At 42.9% G+C, this 12,893-nt stretch overlaps 1 protein-coding gene across 1 annotated transcript in view; it reads left to right on the top strand.

Moving 5' to 3' along the window:
• Positions 1-12,893, top strand: part of Setbp1 (SET binding protein 1) — a 331,687-nt gene that overhangs the window by 212,920 nt on the left and 105,874 nt on the right. The window contains exon 3 of the mRNA XM_028783226.1: positions 5,403-8,850. Coding sequence (XP_028639059.1) covers positions 5,403-8,850 — 3,448 coding nt within the window. The remainder of the gene's footprint in view (positions 1-5,402; positions 8,851-12,893) is intronic.

The raw sequence follows: 12,893 nt of genomic DNA, 5'->3' as shown, positions 1-12,893 counted from the left end.
TGTAGACCTGTAGGAGATTCTCCACAAAATGCAAAAATATGCATACATTAAAAGAAGAGTTTGTTAAATATCCTGTATCTAGTGGAACCAGAGACCCTGAACCCATGATTCAAACAAGGAACTCGGTGATGTTTGTCTGTATATACCATCCGCAGTTTCAGGAAGGTATTTGGCTCATTAGTGGTGCTTGGAGCAGGTTCTATAGCAGCTTGGTATCTTCCATGCTCATAAGGCTAAAATGACTTTTCTTTGAGGAAGTGGCTGGTGTGTGTGTTGCCAAATCCACTGGCTACAGTTCAAAAATGTTTTTGGAAGATTCAAGGATTTGGTGAAACACATTTGAAAACCATTGGAATAGGAATCTCCTGGCAATATTTGAGTCTCCCTGGTGGCTAAGCCAGGCCCTGTCTTAGATATGATCCAGGGTTCTAAATTCTGTCTGCTCACGGGGATTGCCTGAAAGCTTTGAAGGAAGTACTAGTTATTTGGGCTCACCACCAGAATGTTGACATAATTGCTCTGGGTAGACCCCAGGTATGTTGTTTCTAATAAGGCTTCCTGTGTGATTTTTAGCATAGAGCTAATGTTCAACACTTAGTCTAAACTAACAGTTTGTGGTTCGGTTCCTTGTCTCCCACACTCAGCTCTTGCTCAAGTTTAAGCACTTGCTTCTAGCCTCAGAAATGGAATTCCAGGACTCCCCAGAGCTCTGATTATTAGCATGGATAAAAACCCCAGGCTGGGAGGTCAGGAATACCTGCATGCTCTCCCTTCTGGGAAGGTAATGCTCTCCTCCTCCTGAGACAGTGACCCTTCTGCAACTCTTACTCACATCCTTCCCCGAAATAGGAAACAGTGTTGGGGTTTCTTACCACGTAAATTGCAGAGTTCATGGAGCAAAACAGGAATGTTCAATGTTGCCAAATTGCATATCCTAACAGGCCTGTGGTGGTTTGCTCTGCATATTTACCACCAAAGGGCTGTGAATGTCAGTAACCACAGATGAGCCTGTGTTAAATCAGTAGATCATGGGGATATAAATTTGTACATCAACATTATTTGGGGAGCCTGTTAAACTGCGTATCCCTTCCTCCTACTCAGAGAGTCTATGAGTTAGTGGGTATGCAGAGGGTCAAGGAATCTGGATTCATAACTGGTACCTTAAGTGCTCCTGATACAGTGATCCAACACCACATCTGGAAAAGCACCAAGTGCCAAATTCAGAGATAAAGATTCCCTAGTGGCTTCATATTTCCCTGTGCTTGTAAACCAGCATATCTCACAGACAGTAAATTTATATTAAAGGTGATATCAGAAAGCAGCAAGGACAAAGGTGACCCAAAAGAGTAGTTTATTTCTATTTATTTCTATGAGTGCCTGTTTATGATATATATATATGTATGTATATATATATATATATATATATATATATATATATATATGCTCTGATTCCATTCACCATATACCATATTTGTTCCTTGTAAAAAAGCTTAGCCTCAGATAAGCTCAGGCTCAGGTATTCATTTTCTTCCATTGTTTAGGAAATCTCAAGTGTTTCATTTAAAAAAAAAACAAACCAATAAACTGCTTTGTAAAAACAAACTTGACTTATACAGAATTTAAAGGTGTATGATTTATATAAATGATTGAGGGAAGGAACAATCATTTTCCTTTTTCTTTTTGCAGTGTGCTTGTCCCTCTCTGTATGGGTAGACTAAGAACTCAGTTCTTGGTGAAGGACATACTGGAGCTATTGTGCACATATATCATGGCTGACCAATGAGGAACAGGGATTTCATGGGTGTCACCACATATCTATCAGAAGAACTATAGGAGGGCTCATTCTTAGACATTTTAGACAGTGCTCATTCTTGGTCCTTCCTCCCTCTTTGTCCCTTCTGTGCAGCCCCAGGGAGCAAGTTGCATAAAATCCCACGCCTATCCCTCGCCTATCCCACTCCTATCCCACTCCTATCCCTCTCCTATCCCTCTCCTCTTCCTATATCTCACTTCTCTTTGTCCATCCTGGCTTTCAATTGCTGATGCCACCTTGATGGGTAACCTGGGCTATGAAATTGTAAGAACAGTGAGTCAGACTGTGACCTAGAGTAAGACCAGAACAGCACATGAACCTCACCTGGTCCCTAGCTACAACAGTGTAGGCCCAAACACTCTCATCAGACTGAAACCCACCTTCTTAATAAGTACAACCCTCCTTCACAGTAGAGCTAACTGGAAACAAGTGACAGGAGATGGGAATGAACTAATAGTACAAATTACATTGGGGGGGTTAACATATCAGGAATGTAGGCCTTAAATTGAGGGAAAGAGGTGTTTTTGTTTGGTCAATACCTACTGGTTTTGAGCACTCCAGTTTCATTACGAGCCATCAAACAAGAGATGAATGATGCATTGTCTTCTGTGTGTAGCTGTCTATTTTGCCTTTTCACTAGGAACCTAAGCTGATTGTTATTTTTTCTTTTAGTTTTGTACTTCTTTCTATTTAAGTGTGCGAATCTATGTGTGTATCCCACCAGTACCTGTGAAGGCCAGAAGAAGGTGTCAGATCCCACGGAGCTGGAGTTACAGGCAGTTGTAAGCTGCCTGATCTGGGTGCTGGGAATTAAACTCAGGTTCTCTATAAGAGCAATAAGAACTCTTAACCACCAAGCCATCTCTCCAGTCGTTCTTATTTATTTATTTATTTATTTATTTATTTATTCAACAAACAGTCCTAATTGGCTTTGTGTACTTAGCTCTTTAGTAAGCTCTGGGAACTATAAGATATATAAAAACCAGGTAATAAGTTTGTTTGTCTGTTTGCTTGCTCTTATCTAAAAATTCTTATAATCTTAGAGGAAGAGACAGAACTGTATATGGATTAAGTACCACATGGTACTGCAAGGACTGTGGTGGATGTAGTGATGGAAGTCAATGGATCATGCAGAAGAGGTAGTGTGGGGAATCAGGTGTTACTGTGTTTGAAGTGGTACCTATGTTTGCAAGCAATATATTGCAGCGCTCAGCACATTAATCCCATCATTGACAAAATGAAATATCCATAATAAAACACACATTCTTTCATTCAATTGGTAAATGTTTATTGAGGGCCTGCTGTGTGCCAAGGCACCCCGATAGATACCTTGTTGATATGTAATAAGCTAGAAAAGGAAGTGGGCATGTAATTCAATTATCATACAAAATCAAACACACAGAAATTAGCTACAGCTGGTACAACAAAGGTGAATGCATGTTTCTTGAAAGCCTAAAATCAGGATATTTCTCTAAGTTTGAGGGATATCACTAGGATGAAGACCATATAGCATGAAAAATATGTCAATTGTGAACTCTGATAGATGTCAAGGGTCAGCTCTTAGAGCAAAGAACGGGTGGTAAGAGTCAGGGACCAAGTCTCCAGCCCTCACTTCATCACAAAGCCTCATTCATGGATGGACTTTAATGTCCAGCTCTGAGGACATGGAAGAACCAGGGGTGTGGAGTAGACAGAATCATCACAAATCCTGTTGTGCCTAAGGTTGAAGACAGTAATATTCCTAGCTCATTTTATCTTAGTCTCAGAAATGCCATAGGTAAGTTACACAGCATCCCAGAGGAACATAAAATATTGGGTTCTTGACATGGTGAAGTAGCAGACCCCTGATTCATAAAAGATGACAAAGTGACATTTAATATTTTATCCTCCATTTTAAATTCATACATTTTTATAGGAACTGGGATATAGCTTATGTGCACAGAAATAATTCCTGATAGACAGCATCAAGTGCCAAGGTAATTCTGCATATCTTTGATGCTAATGGCAATAATATGACAAATTTTAAGATAACATTCTCCTCCCCACCCCGGGATGTGTATTGGTTTGACTTGGAAAGATTATCACACTTGAAAGAATATGTAATGTGGTCATATAAACATAAAATGATTTCACAAAGTCATAGTGATAAAATGTTCCTCTGAGTCCAGTAGTTAGTATGATGAGAAAGCTGTTGAATTAAGATATTGAAGACCTCCAAAGCTTCTGTCGTGTATGTCTGGACTCTTCAGGGTATCATCAGAAATGAGTTCTACCGGAGCATTAGTTCTATAGCCCCAAAGACAGATGTTGGAGCTAAAATAGAAGGTAGATAAGGTGATGGATGAGATAGATAGACAGTAGATGATGTATAGATCTTGGATGGATAGATGTTTCAGGAGAAACCTGCCAAATTTTCTATACCAATCACCATATTTTTCTTAGGGTGAATGTTATAAGAAGTTTTCTTTAATTTACTAATATCTTCCCTTCTGTAACAAATAAGAAACTAGTCTTTCCTATAAATGTACCACTATGTGCTAATTAAGCTTCGAATGAACCTAAAGGATTGTATTCTGTATGAATCCTATAGCTTTAAACTTGAATATGTCTCGAATAGTGAGAGCATTTCTAACTAAAAGTGGTGTTAGTATCTCTAGTGCTGGTGAGCTTTCTATACCTTTGTGGTTTTGTAGACTCTGATGCGTCTTGCTATTCTTAGGAAGAAGTGCTAGGAAAAGTGTTGGAGACATTCACTCATTCTTGTATGGGAAGCACAGATGCTGTGGTACAGGAAGGTGATTTTGACGGATCACAATTTGTTCTCAGTACATTTGTTCATAAAAGTCAAGCTTCCTTTGGAGACGTTCCTCAAAGAGTAGTAACTGTTTAACATAGGCTCAAGGATCCTGCAGCGGGCTAGCCCGTCAACCACAGCAGCATGCCCAGAGACAAAGATGTGGATGGTTCCTACGTGTTTCGCTTGTGTGTCTTCTGCATGTCCTGGACATGGGCCGTTTTCTCCCAAAGAACTTAGTGGTGCTTGCATACAAAAATACTGAGCTCTATAGTGTGCAGTCCACACTGCATTAAACAGGGAATCACAGGAGAATGGGAGACCTCTGAGCAGAGGCTGGAGTAAGTAAAAGGCAGCCTGAATTAGGCAGATGAACACAAGTTGGGGAGTTCAAGCTCTTACTGGCTTTGCTGAATCAGGCAGGATTCTCCACTGCTTAAGTGTAAGTTTCTTCCTCATAAGATTCTAATCATTGAGCTCAGAGGTCTTGGGGTTACTCCCACCTTTCTTCATGCAGTTCTTCTCAGACTACAATCAACCACATTCTTTAGAGGGGAAAGAGCAATTAGAACACTCTTGCTAATGTTTAAGTCCAGGGTCATGTATCTTTAGTACCATAATCGAGAAAAACTCCTCTCTTTCTCCCTAAAATATTCTAAAATTCAGGAAAATATGAGCATAATCATGTATTTCAAATTTTAAAACAATTAAGCTGTTAGACAATAAACGTAAGGAAGTTCCAACCTGATAATCTTTGTTTATCTTTCTTTTCCTTTCCACTTTCTCCACTCACAGGCATATGAGAGGCCCCAGAAACACTCAACACTTCAATATGACCCAGGTCTCTCCCAGGGCTTCACCAGTGACACCTTAAAACCAAAGCACCAGCAAAAAAGCAGCAGCCAGAGCCACATGGACTGGTCCTCCAACTCTGACAGTGGACCAGCTACTCAGAATTGCTTCATCAGTCCAGAGTCTGGCAGAGACACTGCAAGCACCAGCAAGATCCCAGCTCTTGAACCCGTGGCTTCTTTTGCAAAGGCCCAGAGTAAGAAAAGCAGTACAGGCAGTACCTGGAGTCAGTTGTCCAGCAGCAGCAAAGACCTGCTCTTGGGAAGTGTGGTGCCATCCCCCAGCAGCCACAGCTCCCCAGCGACCCCTAGCAACTCAGCTGAGTGCAATGGACTCCAGCCACTAGGAGATCAAGATGGAGGAAGTACAAAGGAACTCCCAGAACCACCCAGTCTCAGTAGCAAGAAGAAGTCCAGTAAAAAAGATACGATAAGCCAAACCATACCAAACTCAGATCTGGACTGGGTTAAGAGTGCTCAGAAAGCATTTGAAACCACAGAAGGGAAAAGGGAAACCTACTCTGCAGACAATGCTCAAGAGGCATCGCCAACCCGGCAGAGCATCAGTTCCGTCAGTAATCCGGAAAATGATTCCAGTCATGTCCGGATTACTATCCCCATAAAGACACCTTCTCTGGATCCAACCAACCATAAGAGGAAAAAGAGGCAGTCTATTAAAGCTGTGGTGGAAAAAATCATCCCAGAGAAAGCACTGACTTCAGGGATTACTATGAGCAGTGAAGTTGTTAATAGGATACTTTCCAACTCAGAGGGAAGTAAGAAAGACCCTCGAGTTCCAAAGTTGGGTAAGATGATAGAGAATGAGTCTCCCTCAGTTGGCCTTGAAACAGGTGGAATCACTGAGAAGACTGTCCCTGGAGGTGTGTCCAAGCAGAGGAAACCACCAATAGTCATGACGTCACCAACGCGCACAGAGCACGCTCCATCAGGAAAGCTGCCTGAGATCCAGCACCCTAAATTTGCTGCAAAGAGGAGGTGTAGCAAGGCAAAACCTCCAGCTATGCTTCGAGAGGCAGTCTTAGCTACCGCCGAGAAACTGATGGTGGAGCCACCATCTGCTTACCCTATTACCCCATCCAGCCCTCTATACACCAACACGGACAGTCTTACTGTGATCACGCCAGTCAAAAAGAAGCGGGGACGACCAAAGAAGCAACCTCTGCTCACCGTGGAGACGATTCACGAAGGTACTTCCACTAGCCCTGTCAGTCCAATCAGCAGAGAGTTTCCCGGCACCAAGAAAAGAAAGAGGCGGCGCAATCTGGCTAAGTTGGCCCAGTTAGTGCCCGGAGAGGACAAACCCATGAGTGAGATGAAGTTTCACAAAAAGGTTGGAAAGCTTGGTGTGCTGGATAAGAAGACCATCAAAACGATCAACAAGATGAAGACGCTCAAGAGAAAAAATATATTAAATCAGATCTTGTCCTGTTCCAGCAGCGTGGCCCTAAAGGCCAAGGCTCCCCCAGAGACCAGCCCTGGGGCACCATCTATTGAAAGCAAATTGGGAAAGCAGATTAACGTCAGCAAGAGAGGAACCATCTACATTGGCAAGAAGAGGGGCAGGAAGCCGAGAACAGAGCTGCCACCCCCGTCCGAGGAACCCAAAACAGCCATGAAGCACCCCAGGCCTGTCTCTAGCCAGCCGGACGTTCCAGCCGTGCCTTCCAGCTTCCAGTCACCTGTGGCTTCTTCACCAGCAGCTGTGCACCCACTTTCAACACAGTTAGGTGGGTCCAATGGCAACCTGAGCCCCGCCAGCACTGAAACCAATTTTTCAGAATTGAAAACTATGCCGAACCTCCAGCCCATCAGTGCTCTTCCAACCAAAACCCAGAAGGGAATCCACAGTGGGACCTGGAAGCTTTCCCCACCCCGGCTGATGGCCAACTCCCCTTCACATCTTTGCGAGATTGGCTCACTGAAGGAGATCACATTGTCCCCTGTCAGTGAGTCCCATAGTGAGGAGACCATCCCAAGCGACAGTGGCATTGGGACGGACAACAACAGCACCTCCGACCAAGCAGAGAAGAGTTCAGAATCCCGGAGGAGATACTCTTTCGACTTCTGTTCCCTTGACAACCCAGAGGCCATTCCATCTGACACCAGCACAAAGAACCGGCATGGCCACCGGCAGAAGCATCTCATTGTGGACACTTTTCTGGCCCACGAAAGCCTCAAGAAGCCAAAGCACAAGAGGAAACGAAAGAGCCTGCAGAACCGCGATGATCTGCAGTTTCTGGCTGAGCTGGAAGAGCTCATCACCAAGTTTCAAGTGTTCAGGATCTCCCACCGGGGCTACACTTTTTACCATGAAAATCCATATCCCAGCATCTTTAGGATCAACTTTGATCATTATTACCCGGTGCCATATATCCAGTACGACCCATTGCTCTATCTTCGTAGGACTTCAGACTTGAAGTCAAAGAAGAAGCGTGGTAGGCCTGCAAAAACCAATGACACCATGACAAAGGTGCCTTTTTTACAGGGGTTCAGCTACCCTATTCCCAGTGGAAGTTACTATGCACCCTATGGAATGCCTTACACATCAATGCCTATGATGAACCTTGGTTACTATGGTCAGTATCCAGCTCCTCTGTACCTATCGCACACCCTCGGAGCGGCATCTCCCTTCATGAGGCCCACAGTACCACCACCCCAGTTCCACACGAGTTCCCATGTAAAGATGTCTGGGGCAACTAAACATAAAGCCAAGCACGGAGTCCACTTGCAGGGAACTGTAGGCATGGGCCTTGGTGACATACAGCCCTCCCTGAACCCTCCCAAGGTGGGCGGGGCCACTCTGTCCAGCAGCCGGCTCCACAAGAGGAAACACAAACATAAGCATAAGCACAAAGAAGACCGAATCTTGGGGACCCACGACAACCTGAGTGGTCTCTTTGCAGGCAAAGCCACAGGCTTCTCCAGTCACCTCCTGAGTGAGCGGCTCAGCAGTTCAGACAAAGAGCTCCCACTGGTGAGCGAGAAGGGCAAACACAAGGAGAGACAGAAGCACCAGCATGGTGAGGCCAGCCACAAGGTTTCTAAGAGCAGCTTTGAGGTGGACACCCTGTCTACACTGTCACTTTCTGATGCCCAGCACTGGACACAGGCTAAGGACAAAGGTGACTTGAGCAGTGAGCCTGTGGAGTCGTGTGCTAAACGGTACTCTGGCGGTAGTGGAGACAGCACAAGATCAGAGAGTCTGGATATGTTCAGTGAAATGAATCCTTCTGGAGACAAGTGGGACAGTGACATGGTTGGGAGTAAGAGGAGGAGCTTTGAAGGCTTTGGGACGTACAGGGAGAAGGACATCCAAGCCTTCAAGATGAATCGCAAGGAGAGAGGTTCTTATGAGTCCTCCATGTCTCCAGGTAAGACCACCTTTTTCTCTAGACTTGGACTTGCCAAGGAAGTCATGGCCTTTGTAGTCTTCAGGCTAATCATGCTGGGCACATGTTTTGCAAAAAGGGGGGAGTGAAATGCCAATAGCCCCCCTTGCACTTTTGGATTTGCTGTGTATTTCATATACTGTTTATATAGTTTGCCTGTCTTTCTGTTTCACTAAAGCCAATGTCAGAGACAGCCTCAGTAACTCTAAATGACAGACATATAGGCTACTACTGTAGTTTTTGTTAAAGACACTGTTCTTATGTTATTAGGTCCTGATGCTGTGGTACAGTTTGCGAGTTGAAGGCTCTAAAACTGAATAGAATACCAACAACATCGTAAGAATGCCTAGGCTAAAAGAGAATGACACTGAGTGTGTGTAACATCTTGTCAATAGAAGTCACCAATCTTAGATGAGAAATTTACCGCAAGGTGAACGGAAGCTAATGATCAGAGAATCCACAAGTCTAGCCAGTCAGGAAGCCACAGCCCTAAACCATGTTATCTGTTCTTTATCATTATCATTAAGCAAGCTGGCACAGTCAGGACCCTAAACGGAACCCTTGACTGCATTCACAACATCACTTGTACTAAGAGAAGTGGCTTGGAGGAAGGTATTTTGTGTCTCCTTTACAACAGAACCACATCCCTGTGATGTTTAGAACACCCACTAAATTGGGATCTTTACTCATTGATGTCTAAACGAGTATGTTCATTGCTTCCAGAAAGATCTCCCTCTCTGCCAGTTACTGGCAGACTTTCTTTGCTAACCTCCTTGTCCACACAAATCTTTTTCTGCCATTCAGTTTTACAATTTGGCACACATATCCCGGTGTCCCTGTCCTTATAGTACATAATTGCTAAGACTCTGAAAAGTACAACATTCCTTGGAGGTTCCTTTAATGGGAATTGAAGAAGCTAAAAGAGTATCTTGCGTTTCTATTGTCCCCAAATGGTGTGAAACACTCTGGCCAAAGCCTGGTTTTAAGGGTCTCTTTGCACACTGTAAGGCTATGGACATAATATTTTATCTCTGTTTATCTTTAGGGTGTCTCACTCACTCTCTGTCTTCCTGGGGAGTCCACAAATAGTGACTGTGAAAACAGTCAACTCAGAAAGAATGAATTATTTCTTATGCTAATGAGTTTCGGTTAGAAACTACTAAAGATTGTGTCATGTTAGTAATTTGTGAGTTGTCATGGTAGTACATTGTCTTCTTATTGAAAGATATTAGATTGTAGTTATGTCTCCTGGATTTAGTGACAGTGGTGAAGGCCACAAATGGCCCATTTATTCTGCCTGCTGAGAGTAGCTGTGGTTTTACTATTTCTCATTCAAAAGACTTCTTTGAAGTTACCTGGTTTCTTGAAAGAGCCTAGAGGAAGCCTGTGAAATGCTGGTGTGTTAGCATTGATCTACACTAACTGAGCTAGTCATAGACAGAGTTTTTGTGAGGTTTTTTTGGTTTGATGTTTTCAAGCATCATTTAGCTAAAATGAATAATATTAGAGTTGTGCTAAGAAGTTATAAGAATCTAAGGTACATAAACCAGAGGAAAAATTCCTAGGAGTAAAAATCAGTTGCCCTAGCACATTCCATTCAGATTTTTCTGTGGTCAGACATTTTTGCTGAGTGCTCAATGAATTCTCATGGTTTCTCAGTGGTGGCTCATCTCCAGATACTATGAGTGCTCCTGGGAGTGTCCTCACTACAGCATTGCATTCATATGGTTGCTATTCCTTTATTCAAAATCCTCTCTACCTCTTGTCTATATCCCCATGTGATATTCAGACAGCCATATGAGAGAGAAAGAAACAGCCATCCTGCCAACATTTTGAAAGCGAGCAGAGCTTCAGTAGAAGAACTAGGTATTAAGCTCAGTTCCTTTATGAATTACTTGTTGGTCTAAAGCTTGGCATTCCTGTTTCTTGGGTATTATCTATCCATCTGTCACTCAAAGAAGAGGGCCAAAAACATGGGTAGTGTGTTTGAGTGCCTGAGATTATATTTCATCTATTCCTTCCTAATATGCTTTCTGCAGACCTAACCTATCGATACACATTGAGTGTTGTTTATCCAAAGCACTTGAAGGCCAGAACTATTTTAAATTTCAGATTTCTTTATTTTCAAATATTTGCATTTATATAATGAGACATCTTGGGGATAAGACCAGGGTCTAAACACAAAATTCATTTATATTTCATATGTAGCATACACACACAGCCTGATCATAATTTTATATGATCTTTTAAATGTGCTTTTGGTGGGAAATAAAATTTATAATATGGGATTTTTCTTTTTTTATTGGATATTTTATTTACATTTCAAATGTTATTCCCTTACCCCATTTCCCCTATCCCCCACCCAGGAACCCCCGATCCCATCCCCCCTCCTCCTGCTTCATTATGTCATATTGATGTCTAAAATGTTTTAGCTTTTGGGGTATATCAGATTCTGGATTTTCAGATAGATATGTTCATCTTGTATTATTGTTTTTCAATGACAAATCCAAACACAGTACTCAAAGAAAGCCAATGATCTGTCTATGTTCACACAGTTGTCTGGTTTATAAGTCAAACAAGCTTAGCCTTTGTCTCCTGCACTGAAGTTCAGCTACAGCTCATACACTGATCAAGGGCAAGTCCAGAACACAGGTCCTATTTCCTGAGTATCCAAACATGCAATTTGCTGTCCTGAATCTAATCCATCCTCCAGTGACATACATACCCTTCGCTAAGGTGTCACTGACAAATGGTCATGTGACATTTGCAGAAGAAAGCAATGAAGGAAAGGATATGTTCTTTTACTCAGTCCCCAACTCGAGAAGAAGGGACCCTCATTGTCCCCATTTAAACACAAGGTGAAAATAACTCAAGAATGTGTGAGCTTCTCTCCTATCTGACTTCCCATTTTCTGAGGATTCTCACCACTGCTTTGTGTCAGTGTCTATTTTATTTGACTAATCCCACCCCCAGCTTATTAATGGATCATAATCACTGATGGCTTTTGTGTCTGAGTGAATTTTACTTGATGTCTCTTCTCATCTTGTTGAATAGCCCCTCCCTTTCACCCTTTGACCTACCAATGCCTGTGTCCTGCATGTCCTCTATAATTCTGCAGCCAAAAACCATTTAGGCAAAAAATGTCCTTGGCTATACTTAGAACCCAGTGTCAGAGTCTGTCAGAACTTTCTGGAGGGCATCTTCCTTAAAATGGAATTTTTCAAAAACCATGAAGTTCGTTGAAAAAATAAGCAGGTAAAGTGACAGAAAGTTTACTGAAGCCATTGGAAGCTTCCAGAAACTGCATCCAAGTGGAGGTTCTGGTTGAGTTGGACAACATTAACACTCATGAAGGGAAATGAGCACCTGGATTTTCCATGGTGTCTCTTCCTGCGCCCTTTGTTATTCCATGCTGGATTCACTTCCTTCATCTCTGGATTTCACATGAGCTATTTTTCCCTAAAATAGATATGGCTGCTCTATAGATGTCATTCTATAACCTACTGGAGACCAGATTTAGGAGCTTAGTGGAGAGGGGGCCTTGCACCCTCCCTGAGATCAGAGCTGATGAAAGGCGCCGTATAAATGTAAGTCATTACCATTCTGGAGAAAGAAATTAGAGAGCCCACTTAGCAAAGGCAGCAATTGCACACGCCATTTCATCCTTCCTGCCTGGCAAATTCTTCATCCCGCACTCCCTGGCCCTGCCAATGATTGCATTGTCTCATCAGCTCCCTTACCATCCTGTGCAGGGTCCTTCCTAGTTCTCCTTCTTTTATTGTTCCCTGTCTTCTCTCTCAGGAGGCAGTGACTTTTTTGACTTATTTTCTGGATTCATACCATCTGCTAAATCGCCATTTTCTAAAATGCTTGTTTTGTGCCAAACGTGTATAAATAATGGAAAGGGATAGTTTCAGATTCGTACTTATCAGCATTATTTGAAGCTCCCTGTCACCAGGCATCACTCTCCCCCCCACCACCACCACATGCACAGGCTTCCAAAAGAGCAAACCTGTCCAGAGTTG

The sequence above is a fragment of the Grammomys surdaster genome, unplaced genomic scaffold (genome assembly GCF_004785775.1).
Source record: "Grammomys surdaster isolate TR1022 unplaced genomic scaffold, NIH_TR_1.0 1036, whole genome shotgun sequence".
Lineage (NCBI taxonomy): Eukaryota > Metazoa > Chordata > Mammalia > Rodentia > Muridae > Grammomys > Grammomys surdaster.
This window is presented reverse-complemented; position numbering and strand designations above follow the sequence as displayed.